This window comes from Synchiropus splendidus, chromosome 7 (assembly GCF_027744825.2).
Source record: "Synchiropus splendidus isolate RoL2022-P1 chromosome 7, RoL_Sspl_1.0, whole genome shotgun sequence".
Lineage (NCBI taxonomy): Eukaryota > Metazoa > Chordata > Actinopteri > Syngnathiformes > Callionymidae > Synchiropus > Synchiropus splendidus.
The window spans coordinates 24,075,558-24,087,803 of record NC_071340.1 but is presented as its reverse complement, the minus strand read 5'-3'; the positions used below and the strand labels follow the sequence as shown (position 1 = coordinate 24,087,803).

The 12,246-nt window shown below is 44.3% G+C and overlaps 1 protein-coding gene across 3 annotated transcripts in view; it reads right to left on the bottom strand.

Annotated features, from left to right (window-relative positions):
- sema4c (sema domain, immunoglobulin domain (Ig), transmembrane domain (TM) and short cytoplasmic domain, (semaphorin) 4C) overlaps positions 1-12,246 on the bottom strand; it is a 99,612-nt gene that overhangs the window by 44,195 nt on the left and 43,171 nt on the right. For 2 of the 3 annotated variants that reach the window (XM_053869856.1, XM_053869854.1), the window contains one exon: positions 5,124-5,324. In XM_053869856.1, coding sequence (XP_053725831.1) covers positions 5,124-5,247 — 124 coding nt within the window. In that variant the 5' untranslated portion in view covers positions 5,248-5,324. The remainder of the gene's footprint in view (positions 1-5,123; positions 5,325-12,246) is intronic. The other variant, XM_053869857.1, reaches the window with a different exon arrangement.

The window sequence follows — 12,246 nt, the reverse complement described above, 5'->3', positions numbered from 1 at the left end:
GGCTTCATGAAACAGTGTGCTCATTTTCAGAGTCCACCAGATGGAACTCTCTCCTCCTCTCTCCTGAACAACCATTTCAATAAAACCTCACATCATTTTTAACCCCAGAGCGCCACCTATTGAACTCTGGACACTGTTTCATGAAGCCTCAGCAGCCCATCACTAGTCAAATCTCCCATTTTGACTTTAGTTTTTAAACGCAGTCGGGGTCGCAGCGACTGCTTGGCTGCGAGAAGCTTGACAGTGTTGCTGAGTTGGGTTGGGCGTGCACGCACCTTAATTTCATAGACATGAAAAACTGAATGAACATCTCTCGTTGCTCCCTTCTGAAGTTGAGTAATGATAATTGACTTTTTTTTTTAAACTGTGTTTCATAACGGAACACAATAAAGAAGCGATAGAGAAACACTGAATCAGAGGTGGAGGTTTGACATTAACTGACAATAAAAACGCTAGTGTTTCATCATGAAAAGGAACCAATCCGCAATGTCTTTATGATGTTTCTTTCGGGGTTTTTCTATGAAAAACACACAGTAAACTGCCATGTGCACGTCCACCTCCATGATGTGTTACGCATTATCCGCTTGTTTTGATGTTTCCACTCTGTTATCATATGATCATGTGAGATTTCACCTTTAAAAGACAACTTTTTACGTCCTTTCCTTGCATTTTCCTCTGCAGAAAAATCCAGCCACCGTCCTTCATGAAGCAGCACGGCGTGAGGAAACCATATTTGGTTTGCATGCAAGACGGTTGCTCCACCGACGATAATGAAGTTTTATCTGTGCTCGCCTGATTAGAGGAAAGCTTGTTAGCTTGTTGTTGAATCACATTAATGAGCCACAATTCCTGCACACGGTGACGTCCTTAATTACCGGGGGGTATGGTTGCACCGCGCGGTGGGTGGGAGTTATCACAGCAGAAACTCGTGTGCATCAGCCCTTCCCACCCCGCTCCAGCTCGGTGACTCTGACCAGACCTGCTGGAGGACGAGTGGAAACCACGAGGACAAATATGAAACGTAATCCGTCCTTAATGCCAGGTATTTTTGTCTGGGATGAGGCGGGAAACTGAGGAGCAAATGAGAAGAATGCAAATTTCGAGCTCTCATTAGCAAGGCATACATAATGCCTGTACGCGAAATCTCTCACTAGGGATTTTTCCTTTTCATCCATAAACGTGACAAGTGGCGAGTGAGGGATTAGAACAGGCTGAAATGTCGGCGTGTGAATCCCAAAGAGAAGATAAGGCTGACAGTGTTTCTTCTCCTGGAGTCGACAAATAAAACGGAGGTGGTCAATTTGGTCAAAGGGAGGAGCCGGAGAGGAAGTTGGGAGGGAGTGAACATTATCTCTGCAACCATCGTCCAACCGGCTCACACCCCATCTGCACTGCTAAATCCCTCATAGTGCCGACGTAAGCAGTATAGACGCGTATAAACAAAGGAGGATTAGATAGACAGACAGACAGCTACACACACACTCGCTGGCTGGCCTCACATATAAACACACACGCCCTCACTGCCCCCATGACTCCCCAGGCTTCACAACTCACGCTGCATGCAAAGGGCTGCACATATGGAAACGTGGCCTTTAGATGGAGCATGTGCTGGCGCTCCCCTCTCGTCTGCAGCTCCTTCTCCCGAGCCTTTTAAGGCAGACTGACTGACCACTCTCTCTCTCTCCGCCTCACTCTTTTTCCATTATATACCCTCTCTGTCTCCAGCTCAACCCCCATCCACATCACCTCTGCTTCAAAAGCATTGTTTTTCCACTTCATCTCTTTCCCATCTCCACCTCACCACTGTACCAGAATCCATCCATAGAAGTCATTTAACCTGCGATTGAGCCTGAAAATCTCATTCTATTCCTTTAACAACATGATGAGATCGCTCAACGCGTAAAATAATCCCACTCCGATCCAATGCAAATCAATTTGAGCCAAGATTCTTTCTGGGCTCTGGTATCACACTTGAACCAAATATGATCTGAGTGATCTGCTCGGTCTGAGACTCCGGTTTCCACAGTGGAAGAGGAGACGAAGAGCTCAGAGGACTACAGGTCAGTGTGGGGAAAAAAAACTGCATGTTTCAATCTAAACTTTCTTTTAACTTTGACCTTGGATGGGAGACTTAACTCTCTCCTGTACCGATACTGTCAGTACCAGGGTTCTCTCCAGGCTTTTTCCCAGTGTGGGGGTGACTCTATGCAAGGTCCTAGTCGTCCTTAGCGACCAACCTTAAAAAGCAGAGTCCAACTCCACAGACAGTGACGCACCATGTTGACATAAGTGATGCATGATACGACATTTATGGTGCCGATACCGATACCTGGGCTTCGGGTATCAACCGATACTGATACCAATCTAACCCAGCGTGAAACTTTCTTGCCTTGCTGTGGGATAACACCGTCACGCCTTGAGTAGAAGGCAGAAATGACTTGATATGGAATTACAAACTTGATAGTGTCCTCATTTTCAGAGCCCACCAGATGGCACTCTCTCCTCTAAAATCTATGGCAACAAAGAACCATTTCACTTAAACCACACATCATTTTTAACCCCAGAGCGCCACCTATTGAACTCAGGACACTGTTTCATGAAGCCTCAGCAGCCCATCACTAGTCAAATGGAAGAGAAGCTGGTCCGTCTCACCAATCTGCCATTTTGACTTTAGTCCTGCCCCCAGTAGATTGACCTACTGTTGCCGAGTTCGGTTGGACGTGAACACACCTTAATTTCATAGACATGAAGAACTGAATGAGCATCTCTGGTTGCTCCCTTCTAAAGTTGAGTCAATGATAAATGACGTCAGGGTTTACACCGGGATTTTTTTTACATACATAATGGAACAAGCCAATAAAGAAGCAGTAGAGAAACACTAAATCAGAGGTGGAAGTTTTGACATTTACTGAATTGGTGACAATAAAAACACTAGTTTTTAGTGATGAGAAGCAACCAATCCGCTATGATCTCATCTCTTCATGCACAACTTGAGTTCTGCCAGCAACAGCATCAGTATTTATGATGTTTCATTCGGGGATTTTCCATGAAGAACACAGTGACCTGCCATGTTCATGTCCACCTCCATGATGTGCTACGCATTATCCGCTTGTTTCGATGTTTCCACTTTGTTAAAATAAAGTACTGCGGAGAACCCTTAATATAATATTGAAAGTAGGCATATTCATGACAAATATATTTCCTGTTTTAAAATTGTGTTTTTAATGTAAAGTAATCAATCATTTTTCACCACACAGCTTCTTATTTGGACCAAATTGTGATTTAAAATATGTATATAACTCATTTATGTCACCAAAAATGAGCAGTAGATCTCAATCATCAGCTAATCTCAAACATGGCAACATTATGAGGAGAAATCAAGATTCATAACGGAACACTGAAAGGTTCTTTAGTTTTACCATGTCAAGTTCTGGGTCAAACTAATGAGAAGTCAAAAGTCTGATGGACTCACTGGCTGGAGGTTATTTGGCATTATGAACACATTCTGGCCTTGGACTTCCACCAAACAAGAGCACAAATATCTCTGGCTAAATGGAACATATTCACAGGATGTGGCTTCTTGGCATCTCCACTGGACTATACTCCTGAAAACAAGTGCTAACAAAAGGCAACACTTAAATTAGCGGCCAAAAAACGGCAAGCAGCTCATATTGAAACATTTATTTCATGTCTATGAATACATTTTTCGGCATAAGAAAAATTATTCATACCATTAATAATAAAATTCAAGTCATATTTCTAGTAGAACTTGTGTCACCGAGCTCCAAAAATCTTATCATCAATCCCTTGTCCCATTATTTCACCTTTTCTGAAACCTTTTGCTTCAAATATGTTTAGAACATTTCAAGTTTTTAATGAACAGCTAGAGATGGCTAAAGGTTGAATAATTAATGTACCATAACAGCTGTAAAAACTCCCATAAATCCACAATATCATTAAAAAGATCCCAAGTAAGGAAAGAAACAGTCTTATCTCACCATGTTTTATCCCCGTTATTGTTCCCATTCAATCAATACGACTTACAGTTTCCATGTTCTTGGCTACCACGGGACTGAAGTCGAATGATGGTTTGACAAATGACAAATGGCCGATCGTGATGTCGTCATAAATGCTCATATCGGCGCTGATAAATCGGCAGAGTGAATGATCGGTGCAGCTCTACAATATAGGGACAGTAAGAACAGATGGAGAGACCGGCATTTTGGGTTACTTTTGCCGTGTTGACCTGAATTTTTGAACTCGCTGTGTTTTCCAGCGGACCGAAAAAGGCCGGATTATCACTTCCTTATTTTGCCTGTTGTGTCTTTACCACCAGTGCGTTCTGGCGGAGCTCCAGCAGACGTCTGACACCCTCAGACTCACCTGTTTGATTCCAACGGGAACACAACACCAGTGAAAGCATGAAAAGGACATCTATTGTCACACGACACGACACTGATCTCAGTGAAAGAGATACGTGAAAGTAAAAAGAAAGAAAAAAACAAAAGAGAATTTGGTCATCTTTCAATGACTGCAGCTCACAAAGCAAGAAGAGAGGCGGGATTGAAGGGGTAGCCGAGATAGGTGGAGGACAGGATAGAAGGTGGGATAGGTGAGTCAGGGAATGGCGATTTTTCACCCCGGTCTCTTTATGGTATTTCCCTAATCCCCAGTGAGCAGGCAGTGCCACCGCTTTGAGAGATTAAAAGAAAATTCTCACTTTGCAACAGCCAGTATTGTTGAGTAGGGAGAAAGCGAGCCAGACAAGGACGGAGATAAAGAGTGCAAATACAGTTGGGTGCCAGGATTAGAACCTTCTATTATTTAACCAGGGTCGATGTCAGGACTCCTACAGAAGATCATCTCTCTTACGGAATGAAAAAAATCTGCCCGGCAGCAACGTCGACAATGTAAAACCGTTCTATAAATATTGATGCTGTCTGACTAGATTGCTGCCAGTGAGAATAAGAAACAGCAAGTCAGATCAAGTTTGTGAAGAATACATTACTCAGCAAATCGCCCAACCAGTGACAAACAAAATCCAGTTTCACCTTCTGATGGTGAAGATGGGGAAAACCTTTTATTTCAGCCTTCCTAAAGTGGCCCACCGTCGCAGTACTCACCCTGGTATCGAACCGTCTTGCGAGGAATAGGGTTCCAATTGAGACTCTGACACAATTCCAATCCGAGAAGAAACATCAGGAGCAAGACCTTCGTCCTGTCCATGCCTCTCGTGTCGGGTCTCATCGTCGGAAATGGCTCTGATAGATGGATTGATGGATCAATAGACGGTCGGTGGAGCCAGCCTGGCTATTGGCAGCCTGCTGGAGAGAAACAAGCAGAGGGACAGCGACATGAGCCAAAGCAAGCATTGCATTCTCTTCTTGTTTTTTTAATAAACTATTTGTTCAAAGTCTTCCTCAGACGTGTAGTCCGGCTGATAAATTTCCTCATGTACGCTCAAATAAAACTGCGAAACCACAATAAAAAAGTTACACAACAATGAGCTATGCGATGCAAAGAAGAACACAAATCAGAGGACGAGCGTTTGTGTATGAGAGCCAACAAAAGCAAACATGTTAATGATATTTTTGACCCACACGGGAGGAGGCAGGAAAGATATCGGCGTCCCTCCCTGGTTTAGAGCGATAATCCCACCAACAGCCGAGCAAAAAAGACGTCTTATCGCTGCGCTCTTGTCAAGCTAATTCAGCAGCACTATATTAAACAGAGGCGGAGTTATCAAAGTTAATTTGTCCTGGCAAAACATCAAACGCCAGTGTCTCCGGGAATGAATGTCGGGACAAGGACGAGCCAATAGCAGTGTGTAACTGAATAGCTTTGCACCTAATGAGGATGTCAAGGGTGCAGCAGAACACGCAAATAATTATCTCCACCGATTGACTTGTTGGTTAAAGTTGCAGCAACGTCTCGCGCCAGCAGAAGGAGAAACCAAAAGAAAAGTTCCTTAACTTCTTACCAGTCAATGCAACAGTCAATGTAAGCATTTTTTGAGAACTGAGTCAGGTCTATTACAAGAGATTTCTGTTATTCCATTCCTCCAAAACACAAAAGTGCTTTATCAAGATTTAAAACATTTCATTTAATGGTTAAAAAACTATCTATTTTAAAACGCGTTCCTTTAATATGTCGTTCTTAACTTTAGAGAGGAGATGCTTTTAGTTCTGAAATGCTTTTATCACTTGTCAAAATCGATCATGAAAAGGCCCCACACAGCAGCAAGAGTTTTCACAATAGCTTGTGAACCATATTTCCGACTGACCCGTCATGTAAATGAAGGCCAAGTTTCATGTAACAGGGGAGGTCTAAAACAAGTGTTCCGTGAGTGTCGTCTCTTGTTCAGACAATGCGGACAGGCAGCCAGCAGCTTTTTCTCTGAGCCCGTTGGGCTGCCGGGAGGCCTTCCATGACTGACCCCTCCACCGCCAGGCCAGATTGCGCTGGCGTCTGAAACAACTGCGGTGGGACCTGAATGAGGTGCAACATGACTCATTCTGCCTCCAGCAGTTGGACCATAGGGCCAAGCGGTGGAGAAGAGGCTGAAGATGCTGAACAGACGGCTGGTGCTGAGGAGGGGTTGGGTGTTTCTCAAAGTTAGACCTATCAGTGACTGCAGTTACAAAACGGAATTGTTGCGTTACTTCCAGCCAAGTTCGGAATTTCTCTTAGTCGCACTACATGACCTGGATAATGCGGTTAATAGCTGGACAAAGCTAGCATGTAGCCGAGTCGCTGGACTATGGTCTCAGCTGATGTCACATAACAAACCTGATATCAACTGTGTTTTGTCACTCGCGACGATGATGATCTGCAGTCGTGGAGATTTGTCTTCAGCTTCCTTCACCTGGATCATTGTTATCGTATGTTCTTACACGAAGATTAGAAGATGTGATTTGTTGGTTTAGATTAGATCAGATGGCCTTTGTTAGTGCCACATTTAAGGAGATAAACCTCCATGATAGCAACTGTTAGCATGGTTGAATGAGTCAGGGTTCAAAAGTGTGACTCTGTAGATTCATTCTTGTGATACATCCGCACTCAAACACAAGCTCCAGAATAACAAATTTTATTCAGAAAGAGAGAAAGAGTTTATTCCCAAAACCTGCCGTAGGAAACGCGTTGACGGTGAGAACAGTGACGCCGTTGAACCATCACTCCGACGCACGATTCTGGAGCCCAGAAGTTAAAGTAGTTAATCGATCACGATCGCTGTCTACAGAGTTCAGTTTAACAGACTGAAATGGCTTCTTGCTACCTGTCAGCTTCCACTGCTCTTCCTCTACAGTGATGGGAACCATAAGGACTGAAGAGCTCACAGCACCACCCCTTGTTACGGAGGGGAGCTACTTATCCTTTGATTTGAAATACACTACATGTAAACGCAATCGGACTCAGCGGCTTAGTCCAGCTTTTGCCTTAGTCGGGCTACGCTCTGCATGTAACCACAGTCATTGTTAGAGCTAGTGGACATCACAGTAGGCAAGGGCAAAGCTTGAGACATGACCACAACAGTGCTTGGTTTTACACCTCCACAATTCAAGAATCACAAACGTCAGCACAAGAAGATGCCGTCCCACAAATAAATAAAATGCCAAAACGCCTTTTGGGGGGGCGAAACGTTTTCTTCTTCCTGGTTGGGCAGCACTAAAAATTATTTGAGAAGCACACGGTTAAGCCATGTGGTGGGGCTCCATTCGCTCTGGATACTTTCATTTAGCTTGGTAAAAATAACACCTGAAACAACCGTGGCCTCTTTAGCTGCTACATATACCAACCAACCGACGCATGGGAGGCGAAACATTTGACTCCATTGAATCACCTATGAGTCAACATGCAACACAATGTAATAATGCAATATGATGTGACGCCTTCAGAGTGCTGCAAATCCATGTTTCTTAAATGTATTTATACAAGTCTAAGTTTAGAATCGTCCTTATTATTCAGCATTTGCAGCGCGTTTGACCCCACAAGAGGCAACCCATCCCTCAAAACACACACTTCAACAGCCACTCAGTGTCGGATTTGACCAGTCGGTCGCGGTCACTGTAGTCAACGACTCAAAATGTCCACTGTGCAGCGTTTTTAAAAACATTCGCTGTTTCTTTAAGACACTTCTTTGATGAGAAACTTCCCACAACACGCTGAAATGTCATTTCTAATCATCGGAATATGAGGACTAGAGTTATGAGGAGGGGACACTGTATGGCTCCGTGGCCAACTCTGCTCCCACGAGAGAAAAATCCGGCTGCCGGTGACATCGCCAGGCTTTTCAGCAGGCAGGAAATGTCAAACTATTAACTTTAATAACCAGGGAAAATATCTGCCATTTTTCCCGCCTCTGACGCAGCTATTCAAACACAAGTTTATTAAGGCTCAGCACTAGCAAACAACACTTGGACAATTCGGTGGGTTGGCAGAAGAAGCAATAAAGATTTCAAGTCTGAGCCAGCGTTGCAGTAACGTGCCACTTCTGCTGGTTACAACTTCTACTGAGAGCGTAATGAGACACTGCAGGATGAGGAAAATAAGCGCATGTGATAGATGACATTGAGGCAGCGCTTTGTTAGAAGCACGTCCATAAAGGCAGGCTTGGGCTGAAAAGCTCTCACAGTGGCCCAGCGCCGATGACGACTGGCTTTATTGGATCAATGTCGACCAACGCTTGAGTGAGCTGAGAAAAGATGAGCCGGGGGAAGGGTGCGATCCAGGGAAGATGAGATGAGGGACTAAAGACGGAAGAACGAGACATTGCAGGTTTTATTCCTCGTCTTTACGAGTCATAAAATGAAGGGGGGGAAACAGGAAATCTGGATTACACGAAGCATCTAGTACACATCGAGACAAAAGTTTATAGAATGAAAATAAATCCTAAAACAACTCCCTGACTTTTAAAAGGTTTTGTCAAGGGAAACAGTGCGCCAATGGTTGACCCACTTTTATGGTCCCGAAAACGATGTACCAGAGGAACACATTGGCCCTACACTTGTTGTGAGGCAGTCAGGAAGCGAGCCAAAACGGTCATGAATGAGAGAGCCACCCTGCCTGCATCTATATTCGGGGTTTCTGCGACAGACTCAAATTTCAGAAACAGAAATCTGTCTGTTCCCGACATCGTTGAAAGAGCGATTTCCACAAAAACTGCTCTTACAGGTCATACAATGACATGACACGACATGACACGTTTACATTTCTGTCTTCAAATATCTCTTTTATCTTGGCAGAAGTGTTGCCCACCTCAGCTGCAGTCACTGATTTTAAAAGAGAGCAGCCAAAAACTGGCAGGTTTGAGAAGGTGCCGAGGGGATGCCGAGACACACAAGCAGAAATGGAGAGCACATCCAGTGCACCAGCCATTTCAACTGTATACGGGTCCTCACAACAAAACATGTTTACCACAAATGTTTGCCATTGTTTATGCACAGAAATATCTGGGGCTATACACAAGTTGTTAAGGCAACGCGCCACGTTTATTTAAAAGAGTCAATAGTGCCGCAGTGCTCAATCAATACCGAATGTCCCTCACCAATTACTGTCCTTGTCCTGTAAATAATGAAGCATTTTGTATCGACTGCTTTTAGACAGAAGAAGTGTGCATGAAAGTATTACGCGATGAATGGACGGCCTTTGCAGACTTGAAGAAAGGAGCCGAGAATTTCCACAAGCCATTTACACTGCAGCAAACCTCCGTCTTAATTCAGACGGTCCATTGCAAAAGAGGCTTTAAAAGACTCGCATATCTGACCAAACCTGCGGGCAATCATGGCCGACAAATAATAAATAAGTAGCAATTTCATGCCCTCTATTGCCGAGGTATTTTCATCACTACGGGCCATTACTGTGCAAAATGAATACTGCGAATGTTCAGGCTGTAACTTCGTGAGCTCAGGAGGAGCATATTCAAGGCAACATATAAAGAGCTTCCCTTCATCAAAGCGCCTCTTCAGACTTCTCGCTGTGCTTTTAGAAACAGATCCATCTAAAGAGGACCTAGACAAAGTGCGGCTCGGGGGCTATAAGTGGCCCAATGCCTGTATTTTCATGGCCCTTTTGACGTCAGACTAAAACTATAGCAGATATGTACTATTTTTTCTTTACCATCACCACCACTTCAGCAGTAAATGTAGCATGTCCTTGTTTTGTGAGGCTTCATCTGAACAGCTGGTCACATGACTTAGTGGCAGTATAGCGGTTAAAGCTCATCCCTGTGTGTCACAAGGTTGCGGGTTCATTTCCGGCATATGTCTCTTTTTAAAATTCATACATTTTACCGTGATCCTCCTCGGAATATCAAGCAGCGTGTGCGCTACTTATTTTACTGATATATTTTTTGTTCTTCTTAATATCCTTGCTGACATTTAATCTTTATAGGTTCATTCGTATATACTTACGTATATATTTTGGATAATTTTCCGTCATGTTTTGTAGTCATCTCTGTCTTTCTGTTGTCGATGGCCCCCCACAACAGTTACAGTTTCTCATGTGGCCCTTTAGGAAATTCAATTGCGCACCTCTGGTCTAAAGACTTCCCTGGCTCCCCGGCGCCTTTAAGGTCGTGTGGTTCGACGCGACTCAGCAGGCGGTGTCAAATCATCCTTCACGCTGCTGGCGCACGTTACCCTGATGATATCAACCACCATGTCAAAATAAAGGGCTGATTAAAACATCCAGCCGTGATTACGGCACTTCTGCTTCGGCCACTTTGCAACTGCGTGTGCTTTCATCCAAGGGTCTTATTTAACAAGATAATTGTCTGAAATGCTGTTCTTCACAGTGGAAAAAGTGAAGTCTGAGGCCATGGCTAATGGCAAGTCCTTTTAAGAGGAGGAGACTAGATATGTTCAGTGGTGATGGGTAGATGAGGCATCACGAAACAGTATTGAAGGGTTGATGAAACAGTGTCCTCATTTTCAGAGGCCACTAGATGGCGCTCCTACTTTAGAAATGATGTGAGTTTCATTGAATTAGTCGTTCAGGTCCAAACATTTTACAGCAGACAGCGCCTCCTGGTGGCCTCTGAAAATCAGGACACCGTGTCATGTCCCTTTAGAGACTTTTTGTGCAATAGATTGACCAGTTGCCTGGAAATCTCGAAGTTAGTCTACTGAGGAGGCTGCACAGTCAGCGTCATATTAAAGGGTGCAGTGCGCAAGAGTACCGAAACGTTGGATTCCCAGCAGCTCCCATCCACATGGAACCCTCTAGGTCCCCCTGAATGGAAAATGAAAACCCACATTTAGAGTAAAATAAGACTCTGGACTGAGTTTTCAATTGTTATTTGATCGGGTGGATCGCACCATTTAATGCTAGTTGTGGTACTGATCGGCTCTGAGAAACAGTGATGACAAGCTGTGTGCATCATTCGTGACTACAGTACAGCACAGCAGCGTTGGTCCCATCACTCTCAATAACACACTCAGTCGTGGTGATCTAAACCTTAGCAGTTCCCATGAGGCATTGAAGTCCAGTCAACCAGTCACAGTGGTTGATTGCTACAATATGGCTCCGCCTCCACAGCCAGTCAGCTAAGCAGCGCAGCGAACAGAAGGGAAGCGGGAAGAATAAGATGCTGTAATACATATGCAGGAAAACAGTGCGTTTTAGTGCTTTAGTCTCAATAAAACACCTGATGTGACAAGACTCAAAAAGGACTGAAGTCGGGGATACTGTGCTCCTTTGTGACGGTATCTCAACCCCTGAAGTCAGAGGCCCTAGCAAAAGAGCTACATCTGGTTTGCGAGTGATAGGTTCCCGACCCCTGCTCTCGGTGTTGCTTGCCCCGATGCCACACCCATTCCCAGATCAGACATGTGATACGTCCAAATATTTTGACGGATGAAATTTTCCAAAGCTTGAAAACAGCGCCAATGTTTTTGTCTTTTCTCAGGTGACTTGAAACTACATAAAACTCGTATGGAGAACATAGTGAGATGATCTTTCCTTCAGCAAGCAACGCCAGAGAACATTTTAAGATTCCAAGCTCCCACCGAGCAGAAGAGGTTAAGAACGGTAGCTGGTGTGAGTCACTTGAGTAGGTCAGCCTCAAGTGGACAAATATGGGGTCTTTGACCACCGGCACCGGGACTAACCAAGAGTGGTTGAAGATCTTGAGGAACATCAATATTCGTAGGTTCCCTCTTTAGGAGCTTTGCCACCACTCTTCGCGCACAGCGGTGTAGAACGTCAGTATTACAGGGTCAATTTATCGAGTTGTGTTCTTCCCAAATG